Source organism: Panthera onca, chromosome A1 (genome assembly GCF_046562875.1).
Source record: "Panthera onca isolate mPanOnc1 chromosome A1, mPanOnc1 haplotype 2, whole genome shotgun sequence".
NCBI lineage: Eukaryota > Metazoa > Chordata > Mammalia > Carnivora > Felidae > Panthera > Panthera onca.
In genome coordinates, this window is record NC_138339.1 from 221,130,459 (window position 1) to 221,145,781 (window position 15,323).

Below are 15,323 nucleotides of genomic sequence, written 5' to 3' on the forward strand. Positions count from 1 at the left end.
AGTGGAAAAAAAGAATATTTTAAGAGATAATGGCCAAAAACTTCTCAACTTTGAAGAAAAACTATACCAAATCTGCATTTCCAAGAAGCTCAACAAATTTCTAGTATACAAAGGGATCCATGCATAGGCACATCATAGTCAAGCTGTCAAAAGCCAAAGACAGCGTCTCGAGAGCAGCAAGAGAAATGATTCATCACATACAAAACCCCTGACTGCAACGTGATTTTCCAGAAGCCTGCCCCTGGATACAATCCAGGTAGAATGTGAGGTAACAATCATTTGTGAGTCATCAACAGTGACACCCTATTGGTGAAGTCAAAAATGGAAGACGGAAAAGTCTTTCTCTTTCCACTCCTTTTAAAGTCCCTTAACCATTGTGGGTCTCCCTACCCTGTGAATCAGGACTAAGAGGGGCAGAGGGATCACTGCCAACAGTGTCAGGGGGTCTGTGATGTGACAATGACTGCCTGGCCTCTGAGGGCTACTGAGGACTGCCCAGTTGGGAAACAGCTAAGCAGTAAGTAACTGTTGGCTTTAGATTGGATAGTTATTTGTTCTAAGCATAGAGTTATATACAACATTTTCCTTAAAAGTAAGTTCCTGCCCTGAAGTGTAATATTGAAAACTAGGCGTGTTTCTTTGATTCTTGTTTTTATATCCACAGAAGGCAGTGCCTACCTCATAGGTAGCTCTTGTAGGGAATAAGTTGGATACACTGAACCCACATATCATATTACACTTTATATCTAAATACGCATGTATGTATTTGATATTATGCTTGATTTATCTCTCAAGGATAATTTAAATGGTCATGAGAAAAACTTGCAGATGAATTTTTCTCTAACATTATAGTCCGGGATACCGCCCTTCATTCAGCTGTCATTTACGTAACATATATTATGTACCAGCTCTTGCGCTGGATGCTGGACACAGAGCTGTGAAACAGTGTTCCTAGTGGGACAGGAGAGGCATATACTGACTCTGAATTTGGTAGAGACAGGGGTGTCAGGAGAGCTAGAGGAGGTGACTGAGTTCCAAAGAGTTAACTAGGTGAAGTGAAGTGGGGTTAGGCAAGGCTATCCAGGGAGAGAGACAGACATGGCAGGAAACTGAGGAAAACTTGGCATGTTTGAGGGATTGCACGTGGCCAGAGCATAGGCATCAGGGAAGGTGGCTGAGAGATAAAGCAAAAATGGTTTGTGGGGACAGATCATGATCGTCCTGGCATGCTGGTCTAAGAAGATTGAAAATGACAGAAAATAGTAACAATTGTAATTATTCTTGCTTTCTGTTTAATGAGCACTTGCTATGTGCCAGGTACTGGGCTAGGCACTCAAAATGCCCAATTTACTCCCTACAAGAGCTCTGTGAGGTAGGCACCGCCTTCCGTGGATAAAACACATTCCGACGGGAGAAGGAGTCCACAAAGAGGTGGAGAAAGAGTGGTCCGGGAAGTGGGAAGAGAGCAGGATGACCCCGTGTTATAGAAGCCAAGGGGGAGGGAGCTTCAAAAAGGACTAATGTCAAATGCTGCTAACAGGTCGGTCAGTGAGGACAAAGGACTAAACAATGCGCACGTCTCTAGGGATCTTAACAAATAGAGTTTCAGTGGAGTAAGGAGGCAAAAGGCAGATTGCTGTAGGATATGCGCACGTCTCTAGGGATCTTAACAAATAGAGTTTCAGTGGAGTAAGGAGGCAAAAGGCAGATTGCTGTAGGATGGGTTGTATGTGCAATACAGAAATGGTGGATAGTGATCGTCGGCTGCTCTTTGAGAAGAGTATTCAAGGAGGAGAAGGCTAGCACACGGTAAGCAGAAAGAGCTAGGGGATTCTGTGGTCAGCTGGTTGAGTGGTCGTGTTAAGATGAGAGGGACTTGAGTGTGTTCGTGTGCTGAGAGGCCGGAAGGAGCAGAGAGGGAGATAGGAAGGCCCAGGAGTGAGGGATGGCTGAGGAAATAAAGTCACCATGGGGCTGTGAGGAGATGGGGGAGGGCCTGGCTTTGCCCAGGAGCCTGTAGGCGGGGATTAACAATGGATGTGGATGCCAAGACGCTAAGCTGGAGGCTGAAGAAGTTTCAGCCTGTGGCCCTGTTTCTCCACAAATAGGAGCCCAGATCTTCTGACAAGGGACAGTCCCTGAATACTTGACTTATAATACATTTATTTCTGTCAACAAGTGTCATAAGCAGATCTCTCCTGCCGCTGCCCAAGTAGGCAGTGAGACTGGGGGAAAATCAGGGAGAGTGAACATTTAGTGCTCACTGACCTATACTTTGTAGTTTTTCCTATTCTCAAGTGACTCCATGGACTGAGCCAGTCCCCCAGAATTGGCTTCTCCATTCAGCTTTGTGGTTCTCTCTCCTCATGAATGTCGACACTGGTTCTTTGTGGAGCACAGCGCTGAAGGGAAAGCCTGCCAAGAACCACAACTGGTGTTAGACCTGCAGAAAGTGTGAGGCCATGAAAAGAGCCAGAAAATAAGAGCCTGGGAACCACTAGGCAAGGGAAATTCAGAATCAGAGAACAGTGGGGATCTCTGGTGCAAAGGAAAAAAGAATTTATTAAACTGTTTCAGTGAGTTCTCTAGTTAGTGCAAACATTGCCCAAGGAATAAGAAATAAAGCTTTAGTGTAATTTGGAAGGTGGTTACTTTTGGCATTGGAATATGTCCAGGAAACATTTCAGAAGAAAGTCAGAAGCCTGCACAGAAATGGTTTTGCTTGTTTGTTTGTTTGTTTGTTTGTTCGTTTTTGCAAACTGGAAACAGACAAGCCTCACATATAAAAATAGATTTTTGTAAGCCTTTTTTTGTTGTTTGGTGAAAAATATATTTTCTTCACTGATAACATTCAGTGTTCTTTGATTTGCTTTTTAGTGTGAGTGTTGGTGTATTTTTTTTAGCAGGATTGTATGAGGAGAAAGGAGGTTTCCTTTAAAATTAGTGACCACATTGCTAAATGTTATCATTAAGTTATCAGTAGGTCCGGGGCTTAATACAATTCTCTCTCTCTCTCTCTCTCTCTCTCTCTCTCTCTCTCTCACACACACACACACACACTCCTTCCTAGTTAAAATATCAGCCCGATGGTGTTTCCAAGTAGTATTGCTTGACCACGTAATGCACTTCTAGCACTCACTAGAAGAATCTTGCCTCATCTACTTAATTGCTTGAATGGGTTTTTAACTTCAAGCCTGAGTTTTCTCAGTTATATAATGAGGTTAATCAAGGTGCCTATCTCACAGCATGGTTGAAAGGATTACACAGGTAATGCCAGTAAAGTGCCCAGCATAAAAGGGCTAAATAAATGTGCAGGGAGTTGTTGTTACTAACATTGTAATTAGGAAGTTGATTGTTGTTGACAGCTATCCTGGGCTCTAATTGACCCTGAGGCTTTGCTTATAGAGTTTCCAAATCCAGTTCAACAAACACTTGTTGAGGGCCTGCTTTGCGTTCTCATAGCAGAAAGGAAGGAAGAAGGACGCACTTTCCCCCACCTCAAGATACCAACAGTTACATAAATAAGACAACCATAATACAACCTAGAAAATCAAATTTCCAAAATTCAACGAAATTCAGTTCAAGTCAACCAACATTTCTATCAATTACCTCCTATGCCCACAGCTTCATCTTAGATGCTGGGTTACAGGGATGGCAGCAAGGCACGTCCACACCTAATTATCAGCCGAGCATGACAAGCAAACAACAGGAGTGAGTGAGGGGGTGGTGATGAACTTTGTCTGGAAGGTCCAAGTAGCTTTCAGAGGGGGCGATGTGGAGAGGAATTCAAGCCACACTGAGAAGGAAAGGTAATCAGTAGAGGACACAGAGTGTTCCTTGGCTTGGAAGCTTGAAACTGCAGGTCTTGTCCAGAGAACTGGATGTGGCCCATTATTACTGAAACTTAGCTTTGGAGATGGTAGGAAGGTCAAGGGAGTGACAAGCAGGAGTTAGGTTACAGAGGACCTTACTAGGCATTTGGATTTGGGCTGTGGAGTCTTCGGAGTTTTGCGAGCAGGTGTGATACGTGTTTTAGAAACATCCCTGGGGCAGGGTCCCTGGGTGGCTAAGTCAGTTAAGCATCCAACTCCTGATTTTGGCTCAGGTCATGATCTCACGACTGGTGGATTTGAGCCCCGTGTCCGGCTCTGTGCTGACAGTGCAGAGCCTGCTTGGGATTCTTTCTCTCTCCCTCTCTTTCTGCCCCTCCCCCTCTTGAGCATTCGCCTTCTCTCTCTCTCTCTCAAAATATAAATAAAGAAACTTAGAAACACCCCTGAGGCTACAGTAGGGGTGGATGGGAGGGTAAGGTCAATACCAGAGAGACTGGTGAGACTGTCACAGGGGTCCTGGTGCAAAGCAGCCGTGGTCAATGACATGAATCTGAGGGCATGGTTCCAAGAAATGTTAACAATCATAACTGGGAGGGTTGATGATTGATTCAAAGTCTGGTGAGGAAAAGGAAGGAGTCAGGGATGAGCTCCAGGTTTCTGGCTTGTGTGGCTGGGTGGACATGGTGATGCCACCGTCTATCCCTTCACCACACACACACACACACACACACACACACACACACACTCCACCTATGTGTCCTTCCTTCTCCCCTACTCCCTGATCCTGAGTCTGAAAATGGAAAAACAAGAAGAAAGCCCAGAGGGACTTCCCAAAGGGAAGTCATGTTGCTCCATTATGTGGTGCTTAGCAAGGCCCACAGAGTGAGGCCAGACCCTGGCAGCTCCTTCCGGAAAGCTCAAAATGGAAATTAATGCCCTCACCAGGTACATGCACCCTTTGTCTTCCCTGCCTCTGACCATTCTCCTGTGTCCAGCCCTTTTTCTCATCGCTTGACCCACCTTTGTACTTACTGTAGTCTGGAGGGTGCTGATATCTGATACCTCAGATATATGGCAATGTTCTCTCTCTCTGTCTCTCCTCCCTTTATTTCTTTTCTTTTCTTTTCTTTTCTTTTATTTTCTTTTCTTTTCTTTCTTCTTTCCTTCCTTCCTCACTTCCCTTTCTTCTTTCTGTCTTTCCTTTCTTTCTCCCTAGCTTATATTTTATTGTAAAATATAATACATTTATCGGAGTACTTGAAATATATATCTACAGCTTAACATATTTTTATAATGAACACACCTACAACCACTACCCCAGTAAAGAAATAGAATACTGCTAGCTCCTCAGAAGCCCTCCTCATGTCCTCACCTAATCACCACCACCACTTCCCTATCCCATCCTCCCCTCTCAAGCAACCACTATCTCGACTTATGGGTCTCACTTCTTTGCTATGCTTTTTTGTGTTATCACCTAAGTATATAAACAACAGAGTTCAGTTTTTCCTGTTTGGGAACTTTATTCTTTGAAATTCTTTGATCCTGCGCCTCTCTCTCTCTCTCTCTCTCTCTCTCTCTCGCTCGCTTTATATGTTTGTTTATTGAAGAGAGAGAGAGCAGGGGAGGGGCATAGAGAGAGAGAGAGGGAGAGAAAAAATCTCAAGCAGCCTCCCCTCTGTCAGTGCAGAGCCTGATGTGGGGCTCAATCCCACGATCCATGAAATCATGATCTGAGCCGAAACCAAGTCAGACACTTAACCGACTGAGCCACCCAGGTGCCCCAATCCTGCTTCTTTTTAAAAATTATGTTTATACTATTCATCCACATTGTTGCACATAGCTGTGCTGTCCATTGCATGAATATACTACCATTTTTAAATTCCATTCTATTGTGATGGCCATTGGATTGTTGCAGTTGAGCGTTTATGAACAAGTCTCCTCAGACATTCTTGTACATGTCTCCTGGTCACAATTCATAAGATTCCTCAGGGTACATACCTGGAAGTGGAGCTACTGAGTCATATAGCCTCTTCCCTATTGTTCAGTATTACTTGATATTGTGAGAGCTCCTCTTATTTGTATCCTTGCTAACATTTGGCATCGTCTCTTACCTTACCGTTTTAAGTCTTTGTTCCCCAAATAGACTCTTCTACTAAAATAGTACCCCCTAGGCCAGTGGGTCTCACCCTCTGCTTTTCAGGTGGCCTTAACAGAACACTCACACCTGTGGCACCCTGCTGCGAGCATGGCCGTGAGAAGGTTATGAGCGATCCCCAAGTGAGAATGCCGAAACTTCAAATGAATTCTCATTGGTTTAACAAAAGCAAAGCATTGAGGGGCTGCAGTACTTTATTATTTAAAAGTAAAAGAAAACTGTGACACACCCCTTGAAGTGATCGTGTCACACTTGTGTGTTCTGATATCCTAGTTGAGCATCCCTGTCCTTGTTGGCTGAGATTCTATGACTTCAGCGGCTTTGACTTTGAATGTATTGACTCCCTCTTCAGCCCAAAGCTATAACCAGCCAGCATGTTTCTCTACCAAATCTCATCTCTCACAAACACATGCAATGGGTCAAAGAGAGAAATGGTTAAATTTTCCTAAATCAGATAATACAGACCCAAGGGCTCCTTCTCTGGCATGTAATACTCATGAACTTTTTTTCTGTACTGCCCCTGCAGGGTTTGACCAGCTGACCTGGACTTGGCCAACAGTCCTGTCCTCCATCATGGCCACCCCACCATTCTGGCTAACTAAGAAGATGTTTCCCTTCAAAGTGAGCAAATGGATGGGGCTTGCTTGCTTTCGGTCAATGGTGGGATCCTCACCCAACATACGCCAGAAGAAACTAATCTGCAAGTTGCAGGAAGATAAGGCTTTTCGGGAAGAGATGAAAATTTTTCTTGAGAAAATAGAAGACTTCAGAGAAAAGATGTGGAATTTCCGAGGCAAGATCCATGCTTTCCGGGGTCAGATCTTGGGCTTTTGGGAAGAGGAGAGACCTTTCTGGGAAGTAGAGAAGACCTTCTGGAAAGAGGAAAAAGCCTTCTGGGAAATGGAAAAATCTTTCCGGGAAGAAGAAAAAACCTTTTGGAAAAAGTACCGTACCTTTTGGAAGGAGGATAAGGCCTTTTGGAAAGAGGACAATGCCTTATGGGAAAGAGACCGGAACCTTTTTCAGGAGGACAAGGCCCTGTGGGAGGAAGAGAAAGCCCTGTGGGTGGAGGAAAGAGCTCTTCTTGAGGAGGAAAAGTCCCTGTGGGAGGATAAAAAGTCCCTCTGGGAGGAAGAGAATGCCCTCTGGGAAGAGGAGAAAGCATTCTGGGTAGAAGGTGGTGGCCATATTGCTGAGGAGCAGATACCTGAAGACAGGCACCACAACATCAATGGAGGGCCCCAATCACTGGCCCTCTTCCGAGGCAGAGCGTGAGAACAGGACATGAAGGGACATGGGGTCCAGACTCTGTTGGATAGGGATTCAAGTCCAGGGTGACCCAACGTGCTGGAGAAAATAGGCACTTGTTTGTCTCCTTGCTTCAAAAGACCTAATAAAGTCCTGAGAAGAGGTTTGGGAAAACAACTTCTTCAATAAGGCCTGCTTCATTTTTTTTTTTTTTTTTTCCCACTTTTGTGATTATCCAAGGCCATATTTCTACCTTCCAGGCTGTACTGCTATCTGTATAGAACTTGGTTCTGGGCACTTCACCATGAGCCCACCATGTGTGACTGTTTGTGAATAGAGACCCTACAGCTCTCTTTAAAAGTCAGAATGGGAGAGAAGAGAGGCTGAGACAACTCCAGTTAGAGACACATAGGGACAGAGAGCAGCTGAGTCACCTATGCCTCTGGTGTGCTGGGGGACAATCATTCTTTTCCACTCTGAGCAGGCTTAGAGGCCTGGAGCAGGCTGACAGCTTTTCAGAGAAGGCCACAGTGCCTTCATTGTGCTTCATTGTCCCTGCAGGCCTTTTAGAACACACAGGCTGAATTCCCTAATGGTCCTGTCACTTGTGGTTCCTGATGCCCAGCAAACTTCTCAATTCCAGTTCTCTGTAGCCTGAGAAAGGGGCGGGGCATAAGGCGAAGGCTCTAGAGCAAGGCCCTTCCCTGCCGGTGAAGTCAAAGTGTTCCACATAGGACAGTCTCCCTGCCACATGTGTTCCCATTCACACAGGCCTCACTACAGGATCAATTCCTTCCTTCGAATCTCTCTCCTTCATTCAAAATTAAAATGCCCCAAGGAGGTAATACACTCAATGAATGTACACTCATGTGGTCAGCAACTTACACACCCAGCTTTTCCTCTGGGATTAGATGGTCTCTGTGGGCATTGGTATGGAAACGAACAGAAGGTGGAAGTGGAGACATGTAAAGGCAAACACCTGCCTCCCCCCTTTCTGAGGCCTGGCCCTCATCTTTATTAATGCCTCTACTTACCTAACCTTTGCACATCCCTTCCTGCTTGACAAGCACTTTCACACTCACCAACTCATGTAGCCAGCACCACAACTCTGTGGGTGGACAAGGAAGGTACATAAACCCATTGTACAGACGTGGAAACAGGGACCTAGAGAAGCAAAGTGACTACATATGGCCAGGCAGGTAGCAAACGGAAGGACCAGGATTAGAACTCACACCATCTGCCTCTTGGTCCTGTTCCTTTTCTAATGACAGCCCTAGATCATGGAACACAGCTTTAGAGTAGGTCAGCCAATAATGGCATTGGGCTTGGGTGAGCCTTACAGCACTTTGGAATTTCACCAGAGTTTGGGGCAGCAGTGAAGAGATAGGGAGAGGAGAGGATGGGGGCCCCTAGGTGTACCGAGCAAACGTTCCTGGTAATAGGAGAATGGGCTCACTCCAGGAACAGCCAGGCCTCGGTGGCTCTGTATCACTCTGGGAAAGTTTGGGGTGTCTGGCAAGGCGTCTGATTCTCAGGAGTCAGGGCCAGCCTTCTGACTCAAGAAGACCTGTCCAGTGGATGGTGTGCAGAATGGTGGGAACCCCAGTGCAGCAAGAGCTGCCGATTCAGGGATCCCCAGTATTCTGCTGCAAACAAAAGTAAAGAAAATTGTTAATCTTAAGGCCAAAGAGACATAAATCTGGTGGAGGCAGGAGCTGGGGTGTGGTAAATAGACCCCCCCTCTTTTAACAGCATTCCATAGAAACAATTTAAGAGACAGGTGCCAACTGAAGAGAACTTGAGGGGCAGCCCAGAGAGGACAGGTGTGTCCCTCTGCGAGTCTATCCTTCCTCCAGCAAATAGCTGTGAACTTGCACTGTCCCGGGCTCTGTTTCTTAGGTCTAGGTGGGGAGACAAGCAGGTAAAGAGGCCAGTCCATCCCAAGGTGATGAGACCCGTGAGAGATCTCAGGAGTGCTCCTTTGATGCCTTGTAGCTGACTCTGGCATTGGGGAGTGAGTGGATGGAATCTAGAAAGGTTTTCTGGCAGAGGTGATGACTGGGTGAATCCTAACAGTCCAGTGGGAATTAGCTAGGGGAGGGAGCCTGAGAGGTTGGAAGGCATTCCAAGCAGAAGGAACAGCATAGGCACAAGAGAACATGTCACCATTTGAGGAACTGCAAAGATGGGAGATATGCAGAACCGTGGATTGGACAAGAAGGCAGAAAACTGATGGCATAAGGTCTTGTGGGCAATAGGGAGCCACTGAAGAATTTTAAGGAAGGAAGGAATGAGATTTAAATTTTAGAAATGACATCTGTCTACTCAAAGTGTGGTCTGTGCACCAGGAACACTGGCCTCACCTGGGACTTTGTTGGAAATGCAGAATCTCAGGCCCCAACCTATTGCATCAGGCTTTGCATTTTAACAAGGTCCCTGGGTGATTTGCAGGGCCTTTAACATTGGAGGCACACATCTGTAGAAGTGACACTGGTGTCAGTGAGGTGTGGGTGAAGAGGAGCTGGCAGCTTGTGAAGGAGTTTGGGGAGGTCGATCAGAGTCACCTAGCTGGGGATGGGCTGGATTTCATCAGTGTGGGAGAGGCCAGTGTCAAGGATGATGTGAAAAAGGGGATGGCTGTGCCCATCACTGGGAGGAGGGCAAGGGAGAGCAGGATGGGGTGTATTCAGGTTGAGGGGAGATGAAGAGTGTAGTCTGAGACGTGGCAGAACCCCTTTATCTGCCACGTGGGGCAAGTTCTCCAAGCCTGGTCAGCACTTGGGTGAACTCAACCCTTCTCGCTTGTCACCCAACAAAAAGTTGTGCAGCCAACAGCCCTTTGTTACATAAAGGGTTGATTCGTCAGTTATTTCGTCATCTGTTTATTCATTCACCCACCACTGTGCCTTGCCAGCTCTGGGCTATGTCTGGGAGTGTACGTGAAGCTCGCAGCCCAGAGGGGAGGACAATCATCAAATAATCACAATGTAATTATTTGTAAAATTTGGACCAATACCAGGAAGGAGGAGGGTAGGCAGGACTGCCTCTCTGAGAGCACCCCAACAGTGCACCCCACTTGAGTGTGTTAAACACAGAGGAAGATCTGTAGAGATATGAAACAAAAGCCAAGATTTAGACAAAAGAAAACAGAAGGTTAAGTGAGCTGTGTAGGCTAATAACTGGGAATCACTGGGCCCTCACATAGACTCACAGAAAGGATGCAGATAATGTCCGTGAAAGCGGCTTCTAACTTCTGAGTTATTTTTACTAGTGTTATCCCACATGCAGATAGACTTCTTCACAGTCAGAACAGCAGTGAAAGCTGGTTTCCTCTTTAAGATGGCACCACGATGGCATCACTGAGCTCCTGAGGGTTCTCCTGGGTGTTCCATGACCTAAGGCACGGGCAGACATCTCGAAGCAGCTCGCCTCTCCTTTGATCCTCTGGCGGGGAACATATCATCTAGGCCATCTCGGGGTCCCGCTCGTCCAGCTGGGAGAGCCGAAGTCATCTTTATTCCAGAATCATGTTGCAGACACTGGAAGATCCAGGAGTGCTGGAGACAGGTTCTATTGCCGTAACTAGTACCTTGCCATTGAACTCACTCTGAGGAATTGTCATCTTCCCTCCAAGCCTGAACCCACCCAGAAGCTCTTCCCTAAACCTGCCAGAAGGGGAACGATAGCGTTTTTGAAGTGCAGTGGGTTTCTCAGGGAAAGGTGATCTGTTCATGGGGGCTATCATTACATCTTTAGGCCGTGGGCCACACACATCAGACTCACCTAGGATTGCTTGCTAAAATGACAATTCCTGGGCTCCACCCCGGAGTGGATCACAATTTCTGGGAGCCAGGCCTTAAAACTTGTATTTTAAAACATGTTTTCTAGATGATTCTCATGCAAGCTAAATTCTAGAAAAACATTTGTGTGTAGTTAAAAAAAAAAAAAGTTCTGGGATAGAAATCAAAGGCCCCGATTCTATTTCCAGTTCTGCTGCTCATGGCTAAGAGCTTGAGGCTCAGGTTGAGCCTCTGTTTCTTCAGCTACAGAAGTAGTGGACTTTCTTTCTTTTTTTTTTTTAATGTTTTATTTATTTTTGAGACACAGAGAGACAGAGCATGAGCAGGGGAGGGGCACAGAGAGAGGGAGACACAGAATCCAAAGCAGGCTCCAGGCTCTTAGCTGTCAGCACAGAGCCAACACAGGGCTCGAACTCACAGACTGTGAGATCATGACCTGAGCCAAAGTCGGACGCTTAACCAACTGAGCCACCCGGGCGCCCCAGAAGTAGCGGACTTTCTAACTGCAGAAGTCCCTGTCGGCAAGTGTTAGAAACTTGGTTTGAGGCCCAGGCTCCTTCTGAGAAGTTAGGATGGGAAAGAACAGTTCAGCGTCCTGTGCCTTTCCTCTGCAGCCCAGGCATAGATCACCTGCGTAGGGGCACGTGGCCCAGAGCAGTGCATCCAGCTTCTGTTTGCTGGACACGTATGAAGAGGAGAGACCACACATCAAAGAGGTGGCACCTGGGGTGACCCAAGGAAGTCCTTGCTAACTTCTCTGTCCTCTCTGCATAAGCCTGGATACTGTCCCCATAGTCTAGACCCACCTCCGGGGAGGTGGGCAGAGCTACACAAAATGCAAAGTGATACAAACTTTGAGTAAGGAAAAAAAAAATGTCCAGCTGGTAAAAATTTACTGTGGAGCACAGGCCAATGGCACATTGAGAAAAAATGCTTGTTAACCTGGAATTTGCTAGACTCTTCTCAGCATATCTATGTGTTTCTTAAAAGCTAGTGGGTGCCCTAAAGCCTGAATAGCATTTTCTGTTCTTCAAAAACCATACAGCGTGACAGGTCTAATTCTCCTCTTTGGCACTTATGATGTAGTTTCTCATTTAACTCAGACCCAGAAGAACAAAGGGACATGCATACCTCATTACTGTTAATAGTCACAAAAGTAGCGGGACCTGACCTAGCTTAGGGCTCAGACGGGCAGTCCCTACCCCTACCCCTACCCCTGTTCCGGTGTTGGTGCCAGCTTCTTCACTTAGCAGAGGGCAGCTGTATGAATTTCCTGGAGCTGCTCTAACAAATAACCACAAACAGGGAGTCATAAGCAACTGAAATTTATCATCTCACAGTTCTGGAGATCAGAAGTCTGAAATCAAAGTGCTGGCAGGGGAGGTTCCTGAAGGCTCGGAGGCTCTGAGAACCCATCCCATGATCCTATAGGCTTCTGGTGGCTGCTGGCAGTCTTTAGCATTCCTTGGCACATAAATGCATCACTCCTATCTCTGCCCCCATCTTCATATGGGCTTCTTTTTATTTTTTACCTTTAAATGTTTATTTAATTTTGAGAGAGAGACAGTGTGAGTGAGGGAGGGACAGACAGAGAGAGGTAGACACAGAATCTGAAGCAGGCTCCAGGCTCTGAGCTGTCAGCATAGAGCCCAACGCAGGGCTCGAACTCTCGAACCCGCAAGATCATGACCTGAGCCAAAGTCGGATGCTTAACTGAATGAGTCACCCAGGTGCCCCCACATTGCCTTCTTTGTGCGTCTCTATTTCTCAAATCCACCTTTCTCTTACGGGGACACCAGTCACTGGATTGAAAGCTCGCCCTAAACCCAGGATGACCTCATCTCAAGATCCTTAATTACAAAGATCTTATCTCTAAGTAAATTTGCATTTACAAGTACCTGGGGTTAGGACTTTTAGGGGGACACAATTCAACCCACTACAGTGGCTTTAAAAAGTCTTTGAACCCTCTGAGTCTCAGTTTCTGCATATGTAAGATGGGAATGATAATGGTAACACCCACAGAATAAGATGGGTTTTGTCAACAGTTTCTGACAAATTTCCTATTGATCTGTGCATATGTGGTGAGGTTCAAAAGAGAAAATACATGTAAAAATCCCTAGCACATTATACATCATTCAATAAATTCTAGATTCCTCCACTTCCTTTTGCTTTCTAGCTGCTTTGGATGGTTTATTTCTTGGTCCAGTCTGTCAGACTTAGTGAATTCCTAGCCTTATGTGTATCTCTCTTAAAACGTTTCAACAGGTGTGGCCACATGGATATACTCTAATAGACATTATCAAACAGATAGTATTTGACCTTTGGACCACATCAGAAAAAAAAAAAATAATCACAATGACCTCTCAGGACACATCCTGGTGTGGGTGAATGTTCTTTCATCAAAGGAATGTTCCAGAAGCATCTGCAATGAAGCTAGCTAGCCCTGTGACTGACGTGACAAATGACTTGAGATACTTGAATGGGGTCTAAGAGGGGCCTGCCTTGAACTCTTCTCTCACAAAGGGAGAGACCAAGTGTAGATTTTTTTTTTTTTAAGTAGGAGTTTTTGGTTTTGTTTAGATTGGTGTGAATAAATAACACTAGAACTTTTTCATTATCCCAACTGGCATATGTTATTAGAATCATGGTGAAATCTACAACTAAGCAGTGCAGAATGTGAAGAACACAAAATACAGTTAAAGATCCCTTCTCTTGCTGCCCCTGAGCATGGTGGAGGAATGGGGTTTTGTGGGCACCTGCTAAAGGCCTCATGGGATCAAAGCTTGAAGAAAGGGGTTTGGGGGCACCCGGGTGGCTCAGTCAGTTAAGGATCAGACTCTTGTTTTCGGCACAGGTCATGATCTCACAGTTCAGGGGAGCAAGCCCCAGCAGGGGCTCTGCACTGCACTGCCTGCTTGAATTCTCTTTCTCCTTCTCTCTCTGCCCCTTCCCCACTTGCATTTGCTCGCTTTCTCTCTCTCTCTCTCAAAATAAATAAATAAACTTGAAAAAAAGGAAAAGAAAGAGGTTTTGAGCTCCGCCCCAACTCCCCACCGCCAATCCAGGATAATAGACATCTAAAGGCTCACTGTCAGTCACTGTGTGGCACCCACCACTAAACCTCTGGAGACCCCTTCATATCTCACTTTTATCTAGGAGCAGAGGGCCCACAAGGAGGGAAGGACTGGCTGTTTCCTTAATAGCTGGTGATATCTGGGAAGTTACATCTTCTCATTTTTGAACAGTGATCATTAATGGGACATGCTTAAGATACAGCCTGACAATAGCGGGGTCTCTAATGAAGACCTCCAAAAATTAGGTCTTAAATCATCTCCAGGAAACAAATTCCTCACCCAACCTCTCTTCACCTGGCCGTCCCTAGAGTCATGTAAGAGTTTAGATAGAGAAAACACCCCACTGGATCGGGTGGTTGAAAACCCCCATTGTGTAGCTGAAGGAGCTGTGCCCAAGGCTGCAGGGGTGGAGCTGTGTCATGATTGAAGAAGAATGTCATTTCCTATGGTCCTATGTGCCAGAATCAGACTTCCCACCATTACACATTCCTGGTAACCCTACCTCAGACAGGCATGATTCATGAGGTGTAATCATAAAGCATTTTTGGTTTTGCTTTCCATTGTCCCTTTATATTTGTCAACAGGGCTAGCTCTACCCTTCTCCCTAAAGAAAAACTCAAGTAGACGCTATGGCTCCTCCTGGTCACTTTAAGTTAAAAAACACAATCCCAATTAGTAATTAAGATGTTCCGTTCCCACATAAAGTAATCAAAGCTTTGAACTCCCCAAGGTGTCTCTCCTGCAGTTGAAGAAGAGAGGAAGCAGCCATCTTCTTCCTTTGCTTTCCGAGATATTGTACTCTTCCTTCTCCACCTTACTTGCCTTGGGTTTGAATCCTTCCAGGGTTGAAGAAGGGACAGAAGAAAGGGAAGAGGGACAGTAAAGTTCTTCCTTCACTGGTCCTATGATGGGGGTTTAGCTTCAACCTTCCCTGGATTTTGAAGTTGTCTAAAGTGGCTTATTTCTCTTATGGTGGCTTTTGTACTTCCTTGGTCACCCCCCCCCCCCATCATACCCACACACCCCCACATCCCCCACATACCTACCCACCCCCCACACACACCAAAAGGAAGAGCACTCTTAACCTCCCATCCACAGGCATGGGATGTAACTATTCAGCTTTTTTCTTGTTATACTAACTATGGCCCTTACCAATCAGTGGGATCCCCCAACCTCTCCAGAAAGTCCTCTTGCATAGAATCTAAGATACTGG

General features: G+C 45.9%; 1 protein-coding gene across 1 annotated transcript; it reads left to right on the forward strand.

Annotated features, from left to right (window-relative positions):
- Positions 1 to 301: 301 nt before the first annotated feature.
- On the forward strand, positions 302 to 7,413 carry CCDC70 (coiled-coil domain containing 70). The gene is made up of 2 exons (XM_060637259.3): positions 302 to 517; positions 6,515 to 7,413. The coding sequence occupies exons 1-2, from the start codon at positions 460 to 462 to the stop codon at positions 7,261 to 7,263; spliced, it is 807 nt and encodes a 268-aa protein (XP_060493242.1). The 5' UTR covers positions 302 to 459; the 3' UTR covers positions 7,264 to 7,413.
- Positions 7,414 to 15,323: the final 7,910 nt, after the last annotated feature.